General features: G+C 48.9%; 1 protein-coding gene across 7 annotated transcripts in view; it reads left to right on the forward strand.

Moving 5' to 3' along the window:
* CUTA (cutA divalent cation tolerance homolog) overlaps positions 1 to 25,121 on the forward strand; it is a 72,415-nt gene that overhangs the window by 9,183 nt on the left and 38,111 nt on the right. For 5 of the 7 annotated variants that reach the window (XM_073561330.1, XM_073561326.1, XM_073561327.1 and 2 more), the window contains 3 exons: positions 16,209 to 16,270; positions 17,343 to 17,488; positions 18,593 to 18,652. In XM_073561330.1, the coding sequence (XP_073417431.1) occupies positions 16,209 to 16,270; positions 17,343 to 17,488; positions 18,593 to 18,652 (268 nt within the window). Of the gene's footprint in view, positions 1 to 10,987; positions 11,108 to 16,208; positions 16,271 to 17,342; positions 17,489 to 18,592; positions 18,653 to 25,121 lie in introns of those variants that run through there. The other 2 variants (XM_073561332.1, XM_073561331.1) reach the window with 2 other exon arrangements.

Consider the following 25,121-nt stretch of genomic DNA (forward strand, 5'->3'; position numbering starts at 1 on the left):
GGAGTATAATACAGGGTGTAACTCAGGATCAGTAATGTAATGTATGTACACAGTGACTGCACCAGTAGATCAGTGAGTGCAGCTCTGAGGTATAATACAGGACGTAACTCAGGATCAGTAATGTATGTGCACAGTGACTGCACCAGCAGAATAGTAAGTGCAGCTCTGGAGTATAATACAGGGTGTAACTCAGGATCAGTAATGTAATGTATGTACACAGTGACTGCACCAGCAGAATAGTGAGTGCCGCTCTGGGGTATAATACAGGATGTAACTCAGGATCAGTAATGTAATGTATGTACACAGTGACTGCAGCAGCAGAATAGTGACTGCAGCTCTGGGGTATAATACAGGATGTAACTCAGGATCAGTAATGTATGTACACAGTGACTGCACCAGCAGAATAGTGAGAGCAGCTCTGGAGTATAATACAGGATGTAACTCAGGATCAGTAATGTATATACACAGTGATAGCACCAGCAGAATAGTGAGTGCAGCTCTGGGATATAAAACAGGATGTAACTCAGGATCAGTAATGTAATGTATGTACACAGTGAATGCACCAGCAGAATAGTGAGTGCAGCTCTGGAGTATAATACAGGATGTAACTCAGGATCAGTAATGTATGTACACAGTGACAGCACCAGCAGAATAGTGAGTGCAGCTCTGGGGTATAATACAGGATGTAACTCAGGATCAGTACAGGATCAGTAATGTAATGTATGTACACAGTGACTGCACCTAGCAGAATAGTGAGAGTAGCTCTGGGGTATAATACAGGATGTAACTCAGGATCAGTAATGTAATGTATGTACACAGTGACTGCACCAGCAGAATAGTGAGTGCAGCTCTGGAGTATAATACAGGATGTAACTCAGGATCAGTAATGTATGTACACAGTGACTGCACCAGCAGAATAGTGAGTGCAGCTCTGGGGTATAAAACAGGATGTAACTCAGGATCAGTAATGTAATGTATGTACACAGTGAATGCACCAGCAGAATAGTGAGTGCAGCTCTGGAGTATAATACAGGATGTAACTCAGGATCAGTAATGTATGTACACAGTGACTGCACCAGTGAGTGCAGCTCCGAGTATAATACAGGACGTAACTCAGGATCAGTAATGTATGTACACAGTGACTGCACCAGCAGAATAGTAAGTGCAGCTCTGGAGTATAATACAGGATCAGTAATGTAATGTATGTACACAGTGACTGCACCAGCAGAATAGTAAGTGCAGCTCTGGAGTATAATACAGGGTGTAACTCAGGATCAGTAATGTAATGTATGTACACAGTGACTGCACCAGTAGATCAGTGAGTGCAGCTCTGAGGTATAATACAGTACGTAACTCAGGATCAGTAATGTATGTACACAGTGACTGCACCAGCAGAATAGTGAGTGCAGCTCTTGGGTATAATACAGGCCATAACTCAGGATCAGTAATGTATGTGCACAGTGACTGCACCAGCAGAATAGTGAGTGCCGCTCTGGGGTATAATACAGGATGTAACTCAGGATCAGTAATGTAATGTATGTACACAGTGACTGCTCCAGCAGAATAGTGAGTGCAGCTCTGGACACACCCTGGAAGAGGAGGAGCGTCTGGGCTGAGCTCTGCAGGCTAGGCTTTTTCTAAGCTCCTGGGAAGGGAGGTTTTTCCTGCAAGGACTTTCCATCTGCCCCCTTCCCAGGAAAGAGGACTCTCCCTGGAACTGAGCGCCGGGGCTGTGCCCCTGGCTCCCACCCTCCGGCAAGCCAGCTGGGGGTGGGGGGCCTCATCCACCACCAGGAGGCCCAAGGCACAGCCAACCAGTCCCAGGGATGGGGAAAAAGCGGCGGACACCAGGGGGCCGCAAGGCTCCAGGGTCCGGGACCCCTGAAGTGAAGGCTGTGGCGGGCCCTTCCCCCGGAGGTGCAGCAGCTGGCAGAGGTGAGGCGGGGCCCCCCCTTAACATCTGGGGCTCCAAGGTTGCGGGAGAGCCAGCTACCACCTACGCCTCCCGCATTCATGCCCACCTCTCCGAGTACGAGGAGGCCGGCAAGCAGCTCAGGAGACTCCGGGCGGAGTTGGAGGGAGCCCGGGTCATCAGTAAAAACAGGCTCCCTGCCTCAAAGAGAGCGGAGGTCACCGCCACGGTCAAGCGGCTGAAAGGGGAGATTCGGGCCCTGGAGGACCGGCGAAGTACCATCATGGCCGGCAGCGGCCCTTTCCAGGAGAAGCTGCAGAACGAGGACCGGTTCAGGGCCATGGCTGGTGGGTCTCCTGGGGGGTCAGGAGTCCCCATCCAGGTGGAGGAAAGCGAGGAGGAGGAAGAGCAAGATGGCGCCCACACCACATCCGGGCCACCTCCACCTGAAGACCTGGCGGACACCAGCGTGAGCCAGGTAACATGCAGTGGGATAGCCCCCGAGCAGGTGGCCCTCCCGCTGGACTCCAGTAACGCGGAGGAAAGCGGGAGCGAGGGGGAGGATGGAGGGAGCGGGAGTAGTTCTGAGGGGGGCTGCCTCATCCTTAAACAAGTACGGCAGACTGAATCCCCAGCACGGTTTGGCACGCTGTTGTTTGGGTATGAAGTCCGCCCGGAGGATGAGGCAACCGGGAAGAGGAGAAACAGGAGGCGCAGGCGTAAGGCCTCTGAAGGCGTGGAGGAACAACTGGTTTTTGCTCCTCTTCCCGGGGCCCCTCTGTCCCGCTGTGTGGAACCCACTACCCACCCCGGCTCGGGCCCTGTGGTGGGTCCGCAGCGAGGGAGCGGGGAGAGAGATGACTGTTGTGACCTGACTGTCGCATCTGGTGACAGTTCAGACCAGGGCAGCGACATGGAGGTCGGTGCTGGTTGTGGTGTTGGTAGTGGTGTCCAGGCTCAGCCCTCGGTGGCAGGGGGGGCTGGCCTGGCACCAGGTAAAATTGGTACAGCCAGGGCCGCACCTCCGGCGGCGAGTGCTGGGTCTTCTGGACCCCCCACGTACGGATCCGCTAAGTCTGGATCGCTAGTGGGGGTCCAGAAGCCTAGGAAGGGCGAACAGAACATCAAGCAGCAGCTGAGGCGGTGCAAAGTGCTGGTCGCTCCCATGTCGGCGCCTGTGGTGAGAGCGGGGTCTCCGGCACGTCGACCCAAAAAAGGGTCCGTGCAGGGGGCTCCGCCGCCGCTGGGCGACGAGGGGGAGTGGCCGGCCTTGCCCGTCTCAAGTGGTGGGCATAGGGTGGCGGCGGTGGTCCGTGAGGGGGGCGTGGCCTCCCCGAGTGTTGCCCGGCCTGCAAAGGCTGCGGCGGGGCATGTCCTCCTCGGCCGTCGTCCCATCCGCTGCGTCTGCGTCGCCCGGGGGTGTGTGGCCTCGCAAGGGGTCGCTGCTCTGCCCGTGGTGGCTGTGACTGCCGGGGGCGTGGCCTCAGCGGTCGCGGCTCCGCCCACTGTGCTCGCGTCACCCGGGGGGGCCATGACCTCGCAGGGGGCCGCGGCTCTGCCTGGGATGGCTGCGACCGGCGGGGGGGGCGTGGCCACGGCGGGCCCTCTGTCCCACCCACCCTTCCAAGTAATGCTGTGCTGCCCCCAAAAGCTGGCGGGGAGTTGTCGGGGTCCCCGGCCCACCTACCTTCATCTGAGGGTGCGGGGACTCTGGCGCTCCCTGGCAAGCCGGCGGCGGGGGTGAAGAAAAGTGCAGGGCAGGGAGCGGTGCCAGAGGCCGTCCCTGCCCAGAGTAATGAAAACTCAGCAAAAGAAAAAAAAATGGAGCTGAAACCAGGAGCTGCTGTTGCTCCTAGGCCCAGCCAGGGCAGAGTGCATGATGTCATCAGCACTGAGGCATTTAAAGGGGCAGCGGCGCTCCTGGACAGGAGCTGGAGTAGCTCCCAGCAAGAGAGCTCAGGGCCCCCAGCAGGCAAAGAGAGGAACTGCACAGGTTCAGGAAATGTAAATAATGTAAAAAATGTAAATAATGTTGCTATGTACACCAATAGTGAGAGTGAGTACGAAAGCGGAGTGGACATATTTGAGGAGATGTTTGCTGAAGTGAATGGTGACATGAGTGACATGGATGAGGGAGTGAGTGCTACTGGGAATGTGGGTGAAAGTGCTGGGGTGAATGCAAATAATAAAAGAGTGAATGGGAGAGTGACTGGGAGGACGAATGAGGGTGCTGGCACAAGTGGTGGTAGTGGTGGGAGGGCTGGCTCATCTGCCACTCCGGCCGCGAGACCTCAACGCAATTATGCGGGGGCCGCGGCTGGGGGTCGGGGTGGTCCTGGGGGGTCTCCTCGCCTCCGGGCTCCAGGGACGGCGTTTCGCACCGCCGTTTCCTGGAGGCTCTCAAAACGGGAGATAGATCAATAGTGGTAGAGGGGAGGACAGTGGACTTGTCTTTCTGGATAGAGAGACACGGCCTTGCCGCCTTCCAAAATCAAAGGGAGGGAGGGACTGTTTGGTCTCTCCCCACAGCCGGGCAGGGGCCGCCAAGAAGGAATGTGGTCCGTCTTAGGTGGGGGGGCAGTGAAGCTTGTCCACCTAGGAGCAAGGTGGTGGAGCTCCTCCTTAAGATGGGCTTCAGGGCGAATGACATCTTTGCCCTGATACATCCTTCGGCGTCCCGCTTCTTCGACGTCAGCTTCGTGCGGCCAGAGGGGCTTGAGCTCTTCTGGTCGAATTACGAGCTGGTGCGAGAAGAGCCCGGATGGCGAGACTTCGTGGCTCAAGCGGTGTCTCGCCAAAATTCCGTCAAGCGAGTGACCGTGGTTACATGTAACGAGTCACTCGCAGGCGTGGACATCATGACGTGGCTTTCCCGTTACGGGGAGGTTACCGAGGTCCCAAAAAAGAACAGGGACGAATTCGGCATCTGGTCGGGGGGCTGGACTTTCATGGTTAAATTGAAGGTTTCCGGCGGCACGGTCACCCACATCCCTTCCTAGGCGTTCCTGGGAAGGGACAGGATCCTGGTCTTCTACCAGGGGCAACCGAAGGTCTGCCACAGGTGCGGCGACCCCACCCACTTCAGCGCCAACTGCAAGGTGCAGAAATGTGCCTTGTGTGGTGGGGTGGGTCATCTGGCCGCCTTGTGTAAGGATATTCGGTGCCACCTGTGTGGTGACCTAGGTCACCCTCTCAGCCGCTGCCCTCGCTCTCTCTAATGCCGCCGCAGGCCCGGTGGGGGGAGACCGTGGGGGGGCAACCCCCGGTGGCGCTTCTTCTGCTGCGACAGGTGGTGGCGGAGGAGGAAGGGCTGAGGGGCCAGTGAGGAAGGGCAATGCTGCAAGGGGCCCCGCGTACCAGCGGAGGCAGGAAAAGCGCCAGGGTGGTAGGGGACAGGTGGAGCCTCGGGCAACCGGGGTGATGCCTGCTCCTCCCTCCAGGCCTGTGGCCAAAGCCTCTGAGGCCCTGGGGGAGAGAGTGGTGAGTGAGGAGATCAGGAGGATGGAGAGAGAGGAGAAAGCGGCTGACTCAGACGACTCCTCTCGTTATGAAAGTGTCGACGAGGATGTCAGAGAGCAGCCTACAGCATCAGGTGGCAAAACCAGGCGTGCCAAGCGCAAAACGGGGGGGAAGAAGGCTGACAAGCCTTCAAAGTCTCCCCCGCCCCCGACCACCAGGGTGCACACGGAAGGGCCCGCTGACCCCCCCTCTGATCAGACTCTCCAACCGGTTCAGCGCCCTCGGAGGTTCAGATGATGAGCCGCCAGACGAGGGTGCTGGGCCGGGGGAAGAGTCTTGAGGAGATCATTTGCATATTCCCAGTGCCTTCTGGGATAAGTGAAGAGTCTCCGCGAGCTCCTTGATCACTGGGTTTTGGCCGTTGCAGCTGGAAAGAGGACATCGGAAAACCAGGGGAAGAGTCTTGAGGAGATCATTTGCATATTCCCAGTGCCTTCTGGGATAAGTGAAGAGTCTCCGCGAGCTCCTTGATCACTGGGTTTTGGCCGTTGCAGCTGAAAAGAGGACATCGGAAAACCAGGGGAAGAGTCTTGAGGAGATCATTTGCATATTCCCAGTGCCTTCTGGGATAAGTGAAGAGTCTCCGCGAGCTCCTTGATCACTGGGCTTTGGCCGTTGCAGCTGAAAAGAGGACATCGGAAAACCATCGGAATTTTGGCTCATCTTTCCCCGTTTTTAAGAAATCTCAATATGGAAGAGGCCAGGAGCCATTTGGTGAGCTGCATTTCTTGCTACATGTTCACAGAGTTACCAGTGGAAAAGCCAAACTTCACATGCCACAAATGCAAGCTTGTGTCCCTGTTGGAGGATAAGTTGCAAAATCTCGAAGAGAGGTTAGCTACGTTGAAGATCATTAAGGAAGGTGAAGAGTTCTTGGACAGAGCAGAATTATCTCTTCATGTTACAGAAAGAGAAGAAATTCGAAGTGCACCTGAAGAAACAGAGGAATGGAGACATGTGACCCAGAGAAGCGGGAGGATCAGGAGGCAGTCAGCACCCATACTTCTCAGTAACCAGTACCAGGCTCTTACACAGGAGAGCGATGAAGAAATACATCAGGATAAGACTTTGCCCACAAACAGCAACCTTGTACGCTTTCAGAGCCCTCCTGGATGGAGAAAGAAAAATGTTGTGAAGAAGAAACGGAGAGTGGTGGTCATGGGGGATTCCCTGTTGAGAGGAACAGAGGCCGCTATCTGCAGACCGGATATAACTTCAAGAGAAATGTGTTGTCTTCCAGGTGCAAAAATTAAAGATGTGACTGAAAGGATATCAGGACTCTTCAGACCTACAGATGACTACCCATTCCTGCTACTACATGTGGGGACAAATGACACTGCAAGAAACGACCTGGAAACCATCTGCAGAGACTTTGAAGACTTAGGCAAGAAAGTGAAAGAACTGGGAGCGCAAGTGGTCTTCTCTTCCATCCTCCCAGTGAATGGCCATGGAACAAGGAGGTGGAATAAGATTCTGCAGGTGAACAACTGGCTACGTCGATGGTGCCGTCAGCAACGATTTGGATTTCTGGATCACGGAGTGAATTACCTTTTACGATGGACTACTTGCTAGAGATGGGGTGCACCTTACGAAGACTGGAAAACATGTATTTGGAAGTCACCTTGCTACACTTGTAAGGAGAGCTTTAAACTAGAACAACATGGGAAGGGAAGCAAAAGACCAGAAAAAGCCATACATCTGACAAATGCTATTGAGAACTCTGCTATTAGAAGTGGAAAGGAAGAACAAAGACAAAAGAATCTAAATAATAAAAATATTGGAGAAAGAGAAACCAATCACAAACTAAAATGTTTTTATACTAATGCACAAAGCATGGGCAACAAACAAGGAGAATTGGAACTACTAACACAGGAAAAGAAATATGATGTCATTGGAATCACTGAAACTTGGTGGGACGATACACATGATTGGAATACAAGACTAGAAGGATACAACTTATTTTCAAGAAACAGACTTGATAAACGAGGAGGAGGTGTCGCATTGTATGTTAGAAACGTGTATATCTGCACAGAGATTGAAGCTTCAGAGACTGGGAGTACTGTGGAAACTGTTTGGGTAAGAATACAAGGACAGAACAATGGAAAGGACACCATTGTAGGCATTTACTACAGGCCGCCTGTGCAAGCTGAAGATATGGATGAACTCTTTATGCATCAAATGGCCAAGTTCTCCAAAAAATATGACATAGTTGTCATGGGAGATTTCAACTATCCAGACATTTGTTGGGAATCTCTCTCAGGCAAAACTAACAGGTCAAGGAAATTCTTATCCTCTCTTGCTGACAACTTTATCTTCCAAAAGGTAAGGGAGAAAACAAGGGGAACTGCTACCTTGGATCTAATCCTTACAAACAGGGAGGAAATGGTTGAGGAGGTAAAAGTGGCTGGGACCCTAGGAGGTAGCGACCATGCTATTTTAGAATTTTGGATAACTAGAGGAGGAAGACATGTGAAGACTCAGACGTCAAGGTTAGATTTCAGAAAGGCAGATTTTAAGGGATTCAGAAAGAGAATTGGAGGGATCCAATGGCTGGATATCCTTAAAGACAAAAATGTCCAGGAAGGATGGGAAATCTTGAAAAATGAAATTCTCAAAGCACAATTGTTAACAATTCCAAAAAGAGGGAAGAATAGGAAGCATTTAAGGAAGCCAGGATGGATGAACACAGAACTTAAGCACATGCTAAAAAGGAAGAAAAAAATGTTTATAAAATGGAAAGAGGGAGGCATATCTAAAGAAGAATATAATGCTGTCTGCAGAACCTGCAGGGAACAAATCAGATTATCTAAAGCTGACAATGAATTGAGGCTTGCAAGAGATGTCAAAAGCAATAATAAAGGATTTTGGGGATATGTCAAAAGTAAAAGAAAAGTCAAAGATGCTATAGGATTTTTACAGGATGAAAATTATGAAATGGTAAGACAGGATGTTGAGAAGGCTGAACTTTTAAATTCCTATTTTGCATCTGTTTTCTCTCAGAAAGGAAATGTAACATCAACTGTTCTTCACTGTCCTATTAAGGGAATAGAAGAATCCAGGATATCTATAAACAGATAGTGAGGAAACACTTAGCTAACCTAAATGAATTCAAGTCACCAGGTCCAGATGAATTACACCCCAGAGTACTGAAGGAGATAGCAGAAGAAATTTCTGAACCCCTCTCCATAATCTTTGAACATTCTTGGAGAACAGGAGAAGTCCCAGAAGACTGGAGAAGAGCAAATGTTGTTCCTATCTTCAAAAAGGGGAAGAAGGTGGACCCATGCAACTATAGGCCGGTGAGTCTGACTTCTATACCAGGAAAGATCTTTGAACAAATTATTAAACAACATGTATGTCAGTACCTGGATAAGAATGAAGTGATTAAACAGAGTCAGCATGGGTTTGTAACTAATAAGTCATGTCAGACTAACTTAATTTCCTTCTATGATGGAATCACTGATTGGGTGGATCAAGGAAATGCTGTAGATATAGTATATCTTGACTTCAGCAAAGCATTTGACAAAGTATCTCATACAATCCTTATTGAAAAAATGTCTAAGTATGGAATGGACAAGGCAACTGTTAGGTGGATTCATAACTGGCTTAGTGATCGGACCCAAAGAGTGGTCGTAAATGGCTGCACATCCAGTTGGAAGAATGTCTCAAGTGGGGTACCACAGGGCTCTGTCCTGGGCCCTGTATTGTTCAACATCTTTATCAACGATTTAGATGAAGGAATTGAGGGTAAACTGATTAAATTTGCTGATGACACAAAGCTAGGAGGGATAGCTAATACTAGAGAAGAGAGAGAGAGGATTCAAAAAGATATAAATAAACTGGCGAAGTGGGCAGCAACAAACAGAATGGTTTTTAACAGGGAAAAATGCAAACTACTACACCTGGGCAATAAAAATGAAAAAAGCATATACAGAATGGGAGGAATAGGGCTAAGCAACAGCACATGTGAAAAAGACTTGGGCATACTAATAGATCACAGACTGAATATGAGTCAACAGTGTGATGCAGCAGCAAAAAAGGCAAATGCAATTCTAGGATGTATTAACAGAAGCATACAGTCTAGATCACGTGAAGTCATTATTTCCCTCTACTCCTCTTTGGTCAGACCTCATCTGGAATATTGTGTCCAGTTTTGGGCACCACATTTTAAAAAAGACATCAACAAACTGGAGCAAGTTCAGAAAAGAGCGACCAGAATGGTGACCGGTCTGCAAACCCTGTCTTATGAGGAAAGGTTGCAGGATTTGGGAATGTTTAGTTCGCAAAAGAGAAGACTGAGAGGAGACTTAATAGCTGTCTACAAATATCTAAAGGGCTGTCACATTGTAGAAGGATCAACTTTATTCTCATTTGCACAAGGAAAGACTAGAAGCAATGGGATGAAACTGAATGGGAGGAGACACAGATTAGATATTAGAAAAAACTTTTTGACAGTTAGAGTGATCAATGAGTGGAACAAGCTGCCACGAGAAGTGGTGAGTTCTCCTTCAATGGAAGTCTTCAAACAGAGGCTGGACAGACATCTGACTGGGATGATTTAGCGAATCCTGCTTTGAGCAGGGGGTTGGACCAGATGGCCCAGGAGGTCCCTTCCAACTCTACGATTCTATGATTCTATCATAGGGCAACGCCGGAGGGTCCTTCAGGTGATGGCGGAGTCCGTCCCTCAGGGGGCACTGTTCCTCCTGAGGGGGGGACAGACCTGGAACCCAGGGGCGAGGACACTGGGGGGGGTGGGATGGACACGTCGGGAGCTTCCCTGAAAAGGAAGGTGTCTGACCCCTCCCCAGGTGGAGGTGATAGCGGGGCAGGGAAGAAACTGGCCATCCAACTCGATCACCCATGATGGCTGAACTCGCCCCGTTGACGCTGGCGTCCATTAATGTCGCCAGCATTAAGTCAGATGCGGCTCGCTTCACGGCCTTTGATTTTTTCTCCCGGATTGAGGCAGAAATTTTATTCTTGCAAGAGACCAGACTAACGGACATGGGGGCCATCTATAAAGCACGGAGGGAGTGGAGGTGCGGGCCCTCATACTGGTCTCTTGCGGCCGAGCCGTATAGCGGGGTGGCAGTCCTTTTTAAGACTGCAGCTGTTGAATGCCGACGGGTTACTGAGTTGGAAATGGGGAGGTGCCTGATCCTAGATGTCTTCATGAGGGGACAAGAGCTCCGGCTCATCAACATCTACGGCCCACAATCCAAGTTGGACCGCAAATGTCTCTTCCTGAGGATCAAGCCCTTTCTTTTTACGAGCCGGCAGGTGGTCTTCGGTGGGGACTTCAACACCATTACGAGGTCCCGTGACCGGGGGGGTCCCGGAGATCGCCTGGCTTATGATAGCGTCGTGTTGAATAGCATAGCCAGTGAAGCTCGCCTGGTGGATGTCCACATCCGGCACACCCCAGGTCACGGGGGTTTCACCTACCATAGGGGTAGCAGTAGGTCTAGAATAGACAGGTTTTTTTTGAAGGAGGACGCCATCTTTTCTGCTGTGTCCGCAGTTGAGGTGGAGTTCTCCGACCACTGTTTAATTTTCTTTTCTCTGAATGTTGCAGAGACTCATCGGATGGGAAGAGGGCTGTGGAAGCTCAATTCGTCCCTGCTGGAAGAAGCGGAGGTGAGACAATCCTTCGAGGATTTTCTTCAGAGCCAGGTACCGCTGTTGGATCTCTGTAGTAGTAAGTCAGAGTGGTGGGAGATCTTCAAAAAGCGGGCGGCGGGGTTCTTCCGTCAGCTCTCGAGCCTCAGGAGTCTGAACAGGCACCGCTTGTACCAGGCCCTGGGGAGGAAACTCGAGCAGCTTGTCTCAACTGGAGGTGACCGTGAGGAAATCTCCAGAGTGAAATCTTTGCTCAAGAGGTGTCAGTATGATAGACACACATCTTTAGTTTTTGAGAGGGACTTCGGGAAGTACCTCTCGCCCGACCCTTACAGAAACTGTAAGATGTCAGTGAATTGTAAGATGGTGACAGGACTGATCGACAGTACGGGGTCCCTGAACAGATCCAAATCAGGGATCCTGGAGGTGGTCAGATCCTTCTACTCACACCTCTTGGAAAAGAAGGATCTGGATCGGGACAGGATGTCGACTTTCCTGGCTGAAACCGTCCCTGAGCCATGGGGTGATCCCTCTCTTGGTGTTTTGGCAGAAGAAATCAGGGAAGAGGAAGTGAGACTGGCCATTGATGGGCTTCGGCCCAAGAAATCGCCAGGTCCGGATGGCTTAACATCCGAGTTCTATAAGACTTTTAGGGACTCCTTGGTCCCCCTCTTGACAGGGGTATTTAATGAGTGTCTCTCCTCGGGCACTCTTCCCGACTCAATGAGGAAGTCAGCCCTCATTCTGTCAAAGGGTAAGGATCCGTCCTGTATCGAGAATTGGCGTCCCATAGCGCTTCTCGATACGGACCGGAAGGTTCTGGCCAAGGTGCTGTTTAATCGGCTGGTGAAGTTTGCACCCCGGCTCCTTTCAGGGGCCCAGCATTGCTCTGTTCCAGGCCGCAGTACTTTTAGTGCTGTGCTCGGTGTCCGAGAGGCAGTGGAGCAGGGTAGGACAGGTCACTGGGGGGGTACTTGCTGTCATTAGATCAAGCGAAAGCCTTTGACCGGGTCAACCACGAGTACCTCTGGTCCGTCCTTTTGAGGTATGGTCTGCCTGGGAGATTTGTAAAATGGTTAGAGATCTTGTACCAAGGGGCTGAGACTTTTCCGCTGGTGAACGGTTGGTCAGGTCGCCCTTTTGAGGTGGGTTCTGGGGTCCGTCAGGGCTGTCCGCTGAGCCCGCTTTTATACGTGTTTGCGATCGATCCCTTCCTAAGGAGGGTAGATCGTGGACCGTTGGCGGGAGTCGGGATGGACCAGGCGGGCTCTGGGTCCTCTCTGAGGGTGGTGGCGTATGCTGATGATGTTTCCCTTTTCGTGTCCTCGAGAGGGGAGGCGGATTGGGTCATGTCAGAGGTAGTGCGCTACTCGGAGGCATCCGGGTCCATGATCAACCGGGATAAGTGTGAAAGTCTCTGGCTGGGAGGGGGAGATCCCAGGTTTGATCTCCCGGACACCCTTCCAGGGCCCCAGGCCACCGCCAAAATTCTAGGCATCGAATTTTGCCCCGGGGATTACCCCCAGCAAAATTGGGAGGGCAGACTTAAGATCGCCGCCCAAAAGGTGGACCAATGGAAGGGTTGGTCTTTAACCCTGAGGGAAAGGGTTGCCCTGGCTAAAGGCTTTCTGCTACCTTTATTAATATACCTGGGCAGTGTGTGCATCTTGCCGGAACCTCTCTGGACACGGGTCTATAGCCTGTTCTTCCAATTGTTATGGGGGAATAGGCTTAACCTAATCAAGAGGGAGGTTACATACCGTACGAGGAGACTAGGCGGGTTGGGTATGGTCAACCCGGTGGTGTTTCTAGTAAACACCTTTCTTAAGACTAACATCTCCAACCTCTGGCTAGAGAGGGCTCCTCCGTGGGTAGTCTCCTGCAAGGATTGGCTTTGGCCTTTCTTCCAGGAATGGGAGACAGGAGGGCAGGTGAAGGACCTACGCACACCTCATGGGCATCTCCCGGCTTACGCTACCCCGGTTCTGAAGGTGATCCGCCGGTGGGGTCTGGGAATGTGGGAAATCAGGACCATGTCGAGGCAATGCCTTGACAGGAGGGTCCTGTTGACCCATTTCCAGAAGCCCCCGGCCCTTAAGGATTGCCCAGGCCGGGATCTGGAGGTCGGGCTGGGGCTTTTAAATTCTAAGCGGATCCCCATGAAGTTTTGGGACTTGACCTGGCGTTGCTTCCACGGGAGGCTGTATGTAAAGGATAACTTGAAGTGCAGGAAATCCGATGATCGGGGTTGTCCCCGTGAGGAGTGTGGCGACGTGCTGGAAAGCATGGAGCACTTCCTGCTTCAGTGTCCCTTTAATGCAGAGGTGTACAACAGGGTGGGTGCTTCCATACGTTGACCGCGGCTGGCGTCCCTCTCCTACGCTGAGTGGGCCTATGGAGCGTTCAGATCCCTGGGTGGTCGGGACCCGTGCACTTTATTCCTAGTCAGTGTAGTGGTTAGGTTCTACACTTGGAATGCACGGTGCCTAGTTTCGACGCGGAAAAAAACCCTCCCAAGGGATTAGGTGGTAGGAAACATCTTGGGTGACCTGGTGAAGGTCCGTTCTTTGGAGTTCGAAAGGTTGGGTGTGAGGAAGGCCTCTTGGCTTTGGAGAGGCCTCTCCTTTTAAAAACGCACTCAAGGGAGAGCTAGCTCCGTGTGAATGAGGGTAGGGATAGCATAAGTTTCACTGGGTGTGTTAGGGACAGAAGTAGGGACAGGGAGGGACAGGCACTGAGGGACAGATAGAGAGTTAGTTATGTTAAGTTAGGTGGAGTAGGGACAGGAAGGGACAGATAGGGACAGTTTCTTTAGGGACAGAAGCAGGGACAATCTTAGTTGTTAAGGGACAGTGTGAAAGAGTTAGTGCGGGACGGTGCCTCGAGAACTCCTTTTCCTGGTGGTGGGCTAAAAGCATGCCACTCTAGTCTTTTGTTTTGGAAACATAGAGCATTAATGGATATTGGGCTTGCTGGCACTGAACTTGGGCCTGTAAGAAACGTTTTGAAGGGTATGGTGTATTTAGTAATTAATTATATTTAATTGGTGTTATATTGTATTATGTATTGTATTGTATGTTATTATGTGTTGTGTATGTGTTATTATTTTCTTTTAGTTAGAGGGCATGGGAGGGTATAGTGAGGTTGGGGGAGGTGAGAATGGAAAAATCAAAGGACCCCAAGTCAAGGGAAGTGGCAAGTGGAGATATACCATGGACCATGGAGGTAAAAGGCATGCTGGAGCACATCGGAGGCAAATGGTGGAGGGTTTTTTTCTTGAGGGGCATAAAACTTTCGTGGTCCTCAAGCAGATGTGATAGGCCACAAACTGTTATGGACCTTGTGGAGTGATAGGCCATGGACGTATATGGACCTGTGGTGAGGAAAAAAGGTGGGGGGAAAAAAATTAAAAAAAAAAAAAAAAAATTATAAAAAAATATATATATAATAAAAAAAAATTAAAAAAAGAAAAAAAAGGATAGGTGTGTTAAGCTCGGTGGCGGTTCTTTTTGCCAAGTTAATGGCTAAAGCTAGTTTTGAGGCAGTATGGGCCGGAAGTATTTCTTTAGTTATTTGTATATAGGTATGGGTGGGAAACATGAATGGGGTGTGAAAGGGTATGCATGAGGATGAATGGATTATATCTGGGGTTTTTTATTTTTATTTTTTAAATTGTATAGTGTTGTTGGAGAGTTCCTGCTGGGGGCCTTCCAAGCTGGAAAGCTTGAGGACCACAAAGGACATTGCAAGTTTTGCACAGGCGTTGTATGTTTCTGTATGGTTTTGTCTTGTTTTTTAGTTCTGGAATGTTGTTTTTGTCTGTCTTATGTATTATGTATTGTGTTTTTGATATTTTTATAATAAAAGAGATACAGGATGTAACTCAGGATCAGTAATGTAATGTATGTACACAGTGACTGCACCTAGCAGAATAGTGAGTGCAGCTCTGGGGTATAATACAGGATGTAACTCAGGATCAGTAATGTATGTACACAGTGACTGCACCAGCAGAATAGTGAGTGCAGCTCTTGGGTATAATACAGGCCATAACTCAGGATCAGTAATGTAATGTATGTGCACAGTGACTGCACCAGCAGAATAGTAAGTGCAGCTCTGGAGTATAATACAGGGTGTAACTCAGGATCAGTAATGTAATGTATGTACACAGTGACTGCACCAGCAGAATAGTGAGTGCAGCTCTGGGGTATAATACAGGATGTAACTCAGGATCAGTAATGTAATGTATGTACACAGTGACTGCATCAGCAGAATAGTCTGTGCAGCTCTGGAGTATAATACAGGATGTAACTCAGGATCAGTAATGTAATGTATGTACACAGTGACTGCACCAGCAGAATAGTGAATGCAGCTCTGGGGTATAATACAGGATGTAACTCAGGATCAGTAATGTATATACACAGTGATAGCACCAGCAGAATAGTGAGTGCAGCTCTGGGGTATAATACAGGATGTAACTCAGGATCAGTAATGTATGTACACAGTGACAGCACCAGCAGAATAGTGAGTGCAGCTCTGGGGTATAATACAGGGTGTAACTCAGGATCAGTACAGGATCAGTAATGTAATGTATGTACACAGTGACTGCACCAGCAGAATAGTGAGAGTAGCTCTGGGGTATAATACAGGGTGTAACTCAGGATCTGTAATGTATGTACACAGTGACTGCTCCAGCAGAACAGTGAGTGCAGCGCTGGAGTATAATACAGGATGTAACTCAGGATCAGTAATGTAATGTATGTACACAGTGACTGCACCAGCAGAATAGTGAATGCAGCTCTGGGGTATAATACAGGATGTAACTCAGGATCAGTACTGTAATGTATGTACACATTGAGTGCAGCTCTGGGGTATAATACAGGATATAACTCAGGATCAGTACAGGATCAGTAATGTATGTATCCAGTGACTGCACCAGCAGAATAGTGAGTGCAGCTCTGGAGTATAATACAGGATGTAACTCAGGATCAGTAGTGTATGTACACAGTGACTGCACCAGCAGAATAGTGAGTGCAGCTCTGGAGTATAATACAGGATGTAACTCATGATCAGTAATGTATGTGCACACTATTTCTTTCTATAAACTGATGGATGACGTACCTTGGTAGACCTAACATTCGTGTTTTGTGTCTTGCAGGTTTGTGTATGTTTCCTTTCCCCTCCTCTCTGAGATTTGCGGCTCTGCTGATAGCAGTGTCTGTAAGTATCACAACCTTGAAGGTATTATAACTTTAAATTAAACTGTGGAATTAGGAAAATAAACTGTTTGTTCGTCTTGTCCATGAGATGTTCAGCGGCCTCAGACAATGAACGCGATCTCCAGACGCCATCACTGTGTATAGGACATACTTATATAATGGCAGCCTCGGGGAGATCTTCTCTGATGGGACCGTAACCCTTTTTGCCTCTCAGCCATGAGACGTCCCTACTATGCGCTCTCTGTGCAGTCACAGCAGTTTGCGTCAGTTCACACTTGCTTCGTTTTGTTAGGATGGGTGTCTCTGATTTTCGGATGCAATCTTGATTTGTAGATTTATTTTTTGTATTTTGTATGATTTCTGTTGTGAAATATGATCACGTGGAGATTTGGACCCAACACCTTTAGACTGCACTTTACTCTGTCTTTTAGCCATTTCCTAGGATCTTGTGTAGCTCATGATAATTAAAGGGCCATTCCAAAAAAAATCAAGTTTTCCCTATAATGGGTCCCAGCAGTTGGAGATACCCAACCCCCCGGCTTTCCTGAGAATGGGTCCTTTCGGCCCCGTGCGGAAAGTAGTGGAGGTGCAGATGCTCGGCCTCTGTCCTGGTAATTGTCTAGGTGACTGCTCGGAGAAGTCGAGTGCTGCACTTGCAGTCCAATAAACAATGAATGGAACAGAGGGCAACTCAGCAGTCGCCAGGACCGGGCTGCAGTGGCCAGTTCTCGAGGTCCCTGGCGTCGGACCCCCAGTAATCAGCAAGTTATTCCCTATTCTTTTATTGTGATTGAATGTTGATGGTGATTTGGAAGCACACAGGGCAGGAAGTGTTGTCAGGGAAAGTTTTAGATGTTTCTGCTTTGCTGTGCACCGAGATACAGTATTATAAAATGTTCCTCAGTAGTCATCTGTGAGCTGAAGCACCCGCCGTGTGAAAGATGGAGCTTCAAATCCCATCCAGCCGGGGTATTTCCCATCTCCTAATAACGTCTGTCACATTCTGCAGGCGATCGCAGGACCCTGGGAGTTATCAGTGACGCAGCGTCCACTGACCAACCCTCCATTTACAGGCTGCTGTGTTTTACATGAACCCTCCGCTGCTGAGGACTATAGGACTGCGAGCGTTCTCAATGGCGACCGAAGTATATAAATCAGGATCTGTCTCTGCTGCGTATGTCACTTGTCCTAATGAAACGGTGGCAAAAGATATCGCCAGGTAAGAGCAGACCCAATACAGTCCTGATGGATGCATTATAGTAGTTATATTCTTACACATAGGGACAGTATTATACTAGTTATATTCTTGTACATAGGGGGCAGTATTATAGTAGTTATATTCTTGTACATAGGGGGCAGTGTTATAGTAGTCATATTCTTGTACATAGGAGCAGTATTATAGTAGTCATATACTTGTACATAGAGGGCAGTGTAATGGTAGTTATATTCTTGTATATAGGGAGCAGTATTATAGTAGTTATATTCTTGTACATAGGGAGCAGTATTATAGTAGTTATATTCTTGTTCATAGAAGGCAGTATTATAGTAGTTATATTCTTGTTCATAGGAGGCAGTATTATAGTAGTTATATTCTTGTACATAGGAGCAGTATTATAGTAGTTATATTCTTGTACATAGGAGCAGTATTATAGTAGTTATATTTTTGTACATAGGGAGCAGTATTATAGTAGTTATATTCTTGTACATAGGGAGCAGTATTATAGTAGTTATATTTTTGTACATAGAAAACAGTATTATAGTAGTTATATTCTTGTACATAGGGAGCAGTATTATAGTAGTTATATTCTTGTACATAGGGAGCAGTATTATAGTAGTTTTAGTCTTGTACATAGGGGCAGTATTGTAGTTATATTCTTGTACATAGGGGCAGTATTATAGTAGTTATATTCTTGTACATAGGGGCAGTATTATAGTAGTTATATTCTTGTACATAGGGAGCAGTATTATAGTAGTTATATTCTTGTACATAGGGAGCAGTATTATAGTAGTTATATTCTTGTACATAGGGAGCAGTATTATAGTAGTTATATTCTTCTACATAGAGGGCAGTAATATAGTAGTTATATTCTTGTACATAGGGGCAGTATTGTAGTTATATTCTTGTACATAGGGGCAGTATTATTGTAGTTATATTTTTGTACATAGGAGCAGTATTATAGTAGTTGTATTCTTGTACATAGGGTAGTAGTTATTTTCTTGTATATAGGGGCAGTATTATAGTAGTTATATTGTTGTAGATAGGGGCAGTATTATAGTAGTTATATTCTTGTACATATCAGTAACAGATGTTTCTTTCTAACAGGGGTCTGGTGGAGAGGAAGCTAGCCGCCTGTGTGAATATCATACCACAGATCACTTCCATGTGAGTTATGAAACCATTTATGGTGTGTTATATGCTTGGAGTCTGGTCTTTAATCTTACATACCAGGTATACAGTACAGACCAAAAGTTTGGACTCACCTTCTCATTCAAAGAGTTTTCGTTATTTTCATGACTATGAAAATTGTAGATTCATTCTGAAGGCATCAAAACTATGAATTAACACATGTGGAATTATATAATTAACAAAAAAGTGTGAAACAACTGAAAATATGTCTTATATTCTAGGTTCTTCAAAGTAGCCACCTTTTGCTGTGTTTACTGCTTTGCACACTCTTGGCATTCTCTTGATGAGCTTCAAGAGGTAGTCACCGGAAATGGTCTTCCAACAGTCTTGAAGGTGTTCCCAGAGATGCTTAGCACTTGTTGGCCCTTTTGCCTTCACTCTGCGGTCCAGCTCACCCCAAACCATCTCGATTGGGTTCAGGTCTGGTGACTGTGGAGGCCAGGTCATCTGGTGTAGCACCACATCACTCTCCTTCTTGGTCAAATAGCCCTTACACAGCCTGGAGGTGTGTTTGGGGTCATTGTCCTGTTGAAAAATAAATGATGGTCCAACTAAACGCAAACCGGATGGAATAGCATGCCGCTGCAAGGTGCTGTGGTAGCCATGCTGGTTCAGTATGCCTTCAATTTTGAATAAATCCCCAACAGTGTCACCAGCAAAACACCCCCACACCATCACACCTCCTCCTCCATGCTTCACAGTGGGAACCAGGCATGTAGAGTCCATCGGTTCACCTTTTCTGCGTCACACAAAGACACGGTCGTTGGAACCAAAGATCTCAAATTTGGACTCATCAGACCAAAGCACAGATTTCCACTGGTCTAATGTCCATTCCTTGTGTTCTTTAGCCCAAACAAGTCTCTTCTGCTTGTTGCCTGTCCTTAGCAGTGGTTTTCTAGCAGCTATTGTACCATGAAGGCCTGCTGCACAAAGTCTCCTCTTAACAGTTGTTGTAGAGATGTGTCTGCTGCTAGAACTCTGTGTGGCATTGACCTGGTCTCTAATCTGAGCTGCTGTTAACCTGCGATTTCTGAGACTGGTTGTTAGAATCCTGTCAGCGCCGGCGTGCAGCCTCCGCTGAGCAGGGACTCACCCGCACTGTAGGGGTACTGGGGTCAAGTATAGCCAGAAATTACCGATACTCAGGACCTGTGGACGCTGAAGTTAGCAAGCAGACACAGGACCTACGATCATGTGACTAAGGGGGCGGGACTTAGCGTCCTGCTTTGTGAGATGGCAAGATACCATACAGGATTACTCAGAGTCAGGCAAAACGGGGTTCATACACAGAGATAGCAGTAACGTACCAGGGATGAGACAGAACGGATAGTCAGGGCCAAGCAGAAGTCAAAACCAAACGGACATAGAAGGTACCAAGCAGAATCCAAAACAATATCCAGAGCACAGACCGAGTCATGCACAGATAATCAAGCAACCAGAACACAGCACAAACACACTCAGGGGTCACCACACTATGCCAAGGGCAAGAGTATAACTGACAGGGATGGGAGCGTCCTGAGGCTATAAGAAGCCTCTCCCAGAACCAGGGAGAGGCCACAATCATAGCCCCAGGTGTGCAGGTAAGCCTGCACCGGGATCACAACCTTTAACCCCAGAAATGCCAGTCATCAGCACTGGTTCCAGACATTAACCCCACGTGTGCGAGTCAAACCCGCACTGAGATCATGACAGTACCCCCTCTCAACGGGGGGCCTCTGGACCCCCAGGCTTGCCTGGGTACTTAGCATGGAAAGCCCGCACCAGGCGATCAGCATGCATCAACCGGGCCGGTACCCAGGACCTGTCTTCCAGTCCATACCCCTTCCAATGAACCAGGTACTGTACCGACCGCCGTACCAACCTGGAATCTACGATATGACCAACCTCGTACTCCACCTGCCCCTCGACCAAAACAGGAGGAGCAGCAGACTCGGAGTCTCCCCGGACTGCTTCAAAAGGTTTCAGTAGAGATTTGTGGAAGACGTTAGGGATCTTGAAAGAGGTTGGAAGGCACAGCCTATACGCCACTGGATTGATTTTTTCCACAATCTTGTATGGGTCAATGAATTTGGGCCCCAACTTGGCTGAAGGAACCTTCAACTTAATGTTTTGCGTGGAGAGCCAAACCTTGTCTCCAACCTGAAACGTGGGCCCTGGTGTTCGTTTCCTGTCCGCGAAAAACTTATACCTGCCCTGAGACCTAGATATACTCCGCTGAACTTCTGCCCACGTATTCTGTAATCGCTGAACAGAGCCCTCAGCCCCGGGACACCCCGAGTCCAGACGAGAAAACTCTCCAAAATGAGGACTGAACCCATAATTGATCAAAAAAGGAGTCATACCCGTGGATTGACTCACCCGACTATTGAAGGCAAATTCAGCCAACGGCAGTGCATCGCACCAGTCATTCTGTCTAGCAGAAGTTAGACACATGAGGATCTGTTCCAGGGACTGGTTAGTGCGCTCCGTCTGACCATTGCTCTCAGGATGGTATGCAGACGAAAAGGACAGAGACATCCCTAATTTTTTGCAGAAAGCACGCCAAAACTTAGCCACAAATTGCACACCACTTTCAGACACCACATTCAGGGGTACCCCATGCAACCGGATCACATGCTGCACAAACAACCTGGACAACGTCTCAGCTGACGGTAGTGCGGTCAGGGATACAAAATGAGCCTGCTTAGAAAACCTGTCCACCACTACCCATACCACTGTTTTACCTTTAGATGGAGGGAGATTGGTAACAAAATCCATGGATAAGTGAGTCCATGGTCTTTCGGGCACTGCCAAGGGCATCAGCTCCCCTGCCGGCCGGCTATGAGAGCTTTTAGAACGAGCGCAGACCCCACAACCAGCAATGAACTTTTTTATGTCCGAACCAAGAGTAGGCCACCAAAAGATCCTAGCCACCGCCAGACGTGTGGCTGAACTACCAGGGTGAGCACTCAGTTTGGATTCATGGAACTCCTGCAAGAGTTTCAGACGAAGTTGCTCTGGGACAAACAACTTCCCCTCCGGCTTGGCCGCCGGGGCCCGCGACTGGGCCCCCTGAATCTCCCGTTCCAATTCAGATGAGACCTCTGCTATCACAACCCCAGGGTGAAGAATGGAGGACGGTGGCTCAGGGGGCGACACCGGCTGAAAACTGCGCGATAAGGCGTCAGCCTTGACATTCTTAGACCCTGGACGAAATGTAATCGTAAACTGAAAACAGGGAAAAAAAAAGTGACCATTGGGCCTGTCTGGGCGTTAGTCTTTTAGAAGACTCAATGTATGACAAATTTTTGTGATCCGTGATCACCGTAACCGGGTGACTGGCCCCCTCCAAAAAATGCCTCCATTCTTCAAACGCCAATTTGACCGCAAGAAGCTCTCTATTGCCTACGTCGTAATTTCTTTCCGCAGCAGAGAACTTCTTGGAAAAGAAAGCACATGACCTGAGGTTGGTTAGAGTGGCAGGCCCTTGGGACAACACCACCTCCACCTCTGATGCGTCCACTTCCACGACGAATGGTTTGGATGGATCTGGCTGTACTAACACAGGAGCAGACATAAAGCTTCTTTTCAGGGTCGCAAAGGCCTCTTTTGCGAGCGAGGACCAGTTTCTCACATCTTCACCTTTACAAGTAAGATCTGTGAGTGGTTTGACCACCTGTGAAAACCCCCGAATAAATTTGCGGTAATAATTTGCGAACCCCAAGAAGCGCTGAAGACCCTTAAGGTCTCCAGGTTGCACTCAATCTGCAATGGCCTGCACCTTCTTGGGGTCCATGCGAAAACCCTCACAGGACACAATCCCAAAAAAGACAATTCTTGAACAAAAAACACACATTTCTCCAATTTGGCATGCAGATGATTTTCCCTCAGTCTTTGGAGAACGGTTCGTACATGATTCAGATGAGATTGACTGTCGTGTGAGTATATCAGAATATCGTCTAAGTAAATGACAACAAAACGACCAATGAGATACGAGAATACCACGTTGATGAAATTCTGAAATATGGCTGGGGCATTGGTAAGACCAAACGGCATGACTAAATTTTCAAACAGTCCCTCGGTGATGAGGAACGCGGTTTTCCATTCATCCCCCTTCCCGGACCCTTATCAAATTATGTGCCCCCCGAAGATCCAGATTGGAGAACCATTTTGCCCCTGAAAGTTGGTTACACAAATCGGGAATCAACGGAAAGGGGTACGTATTTCGTACAGTAATCTTGTTCAGCTCACGAAAATCGAGGCAGGGACGTAAACCACCATCTTTTTCTTAACAAAACAAACCCCTGTTGCCACAGGTGAGACTGAGGGACGTATGTGTCCTTTGCGAAGACTCTCAGCAATGTAATCTTTCATGGCCAAGCGCTCAGGGCCAGATAAATTAAACAGACGGGCTTTAGGCAATTTAGCCCCGGGACTAACTCGATAGCGCAGTCAAAGGGTCTATGTGGCGGCAACGTCTCCGCCTCGCTTTCAGAGAACACATCTTCGAATTCTTTCAGGTACTCCGGAATACCTTCCAGCTCGACAGATGATACAGATTTAACAGGTTCAACCAATAGTGCAGACTTATCACATAACATCGAATCATTAAACCCCCACTGAACAATCTCCCCCGCTTTCCAGTTAATGACTGGGTTATGGCGTTGTAACCAGGGCAAGCCCAACACCGATCCTTCTGGTAGATTGTCCAGAACCAAACAACTTAATTTTTCAACATGGGTAGCGCCCACTTTGAGTGAAAACAAGTCAGACATAAAGAGAATTCCCTCTTTAGTGAGGGGGGGAGAAGTCAATAGCCACCACTTTGATCGGAACCTTAAGTCTAACTGTCCCTATCTTACAGCGTGTGACCAATTGGGAGTCAATGAGATTGATGGATGATCCGCAGTCCACGAAAGCTGTAGAGGGAAAACAACAATCGTCCACTAACAGTTCCACATGAAGCGACACCTTAGAAAGCGAGGAAAAGGGTACCTGAGTGTCTGAGTAGTCTCCCCGCTGACTACCCAGACCTAGTCGTTTCCCGTCGACCGGGTTGAGGATGGACAATCAGGACACTCCCTTTTCCAATGTCCCGTTTTACCACAGTAGAAGCATAACTGCTTTTCTCTCCGGCATTGTCTCTACTTTTCCTTCAGGGAGAGATCCCCTACGTCCATGGGTACAGAAACAGTCTCTTTTCCACTAGGGAACAATGGAGTCTCCGCCTGCATCACCCCCCCTGGCCCGCAGCCTGCAGTCCATCCGGACGGCCTGGGTCATGGCGTCCTCGAGAGAGTTAGGTGGGGGATGTAATGCCAAGGCATCCTGTAACCGCTCGGTCAAGCCTCTGCGAAAGAGTCCTCGGAGTGCGGCGTCGTCCCAAGAGACCTCTGCGGCCCAGCGGCGGAATTCTGTACAAAACCACTCAGCCGAGTGTTTCCCCTGACAGACACTCATCACCATGTCCTCTGCCAATCGCACTCGGTCCGGCTCATCATATATGTGCCCGAGGGCCTCAAAAAACGCATTCACAGACACTCTCAGGGGAAGTGGGAGGAAGGGAGAAAGCCCAAGCTTGTGGGGACCCTCTTAACAGAGACATAATGACCCCCTACCTTCTGACTTTCGTCCCCAGAGGAATGTGGCCTCGAACTAAAGAAGAGTTTGCACCCCTCCATGAAGACCCTGAACTCCTTTTTGTTCCCAGAAAAGAAATCAGGCAGTTTAACAGGTGGTTCTGGGGACACCAAAACAACATCACTCGCCCCAGCCCCCAGAGACCCAGCAGCTAAAGCCCCCCGAACTGTCTCAGAAACCTGCTGCTGAGAGCGAGCCAGAGCTTGCTGCTCCAGAGATAAACCCTGAAACATCCGACTCTCAGATTTTTCATTTGCTCAGCAAGAGATTGTATGGGATCCATATTTCTCAGCAGAGAAAAAAAAAACCCATAAACTTAATGGTCAGTTATAATGTCAGGATCCTGTCAGCGCCGGCATGCAGCCTTCGCTGAGCAGGGACTCACCCGCACTGTAGGGGTACCGGGGTCAGGTACAGCCAGAAAGTACCGATACACAGGACCTGTGGACTCTGAAGCTAGCAAGCAGACACAGGACCTACGATCATGTGACTAAGGGGCGGGGCTTAGCGTCCTGCTTAGTGAGATGGCAAGACACCATACAGGATTACTCAGGCAAAACGGGGTTCATACATAGAGATAGCAGTAACGTACCAGGGATGAGACAGAACGGATAGTCAGGGCCAAGCAGAAGTCCAAACAATATCCAGAGCACAGACCGAGTCATACACAGATAATCAAGCAACCAGAACACAGCACAAACACACTCAGGGGTCACCACACTCTGCCAAGGGCAAGAGTAAAACTGACAAGGATGGGAGCGTCCTGAGGCTATAAGAAGCCTCTCCCAGAACCAGGGAGAGGCCACAATCATAGCCCCAGGTGTGC

The sequence above is a fragment of the Dendrobates tinctorius genome, unplaced genomic scaffold (assembly GCF_039654945.1).
Source record: "Dendrobates tinctorius isolate UK_male_01 unplaced genomic scaffold, ASM3965494v1 ptg000315l, whole genome shotgun sequence".
NCBI classification, from domain to species: Eukaryota; Metazoa; Chordata; class Amphibia; order Anura; family Dendrobatidae; genus Dendrobates; species Dendrobates tinctorius.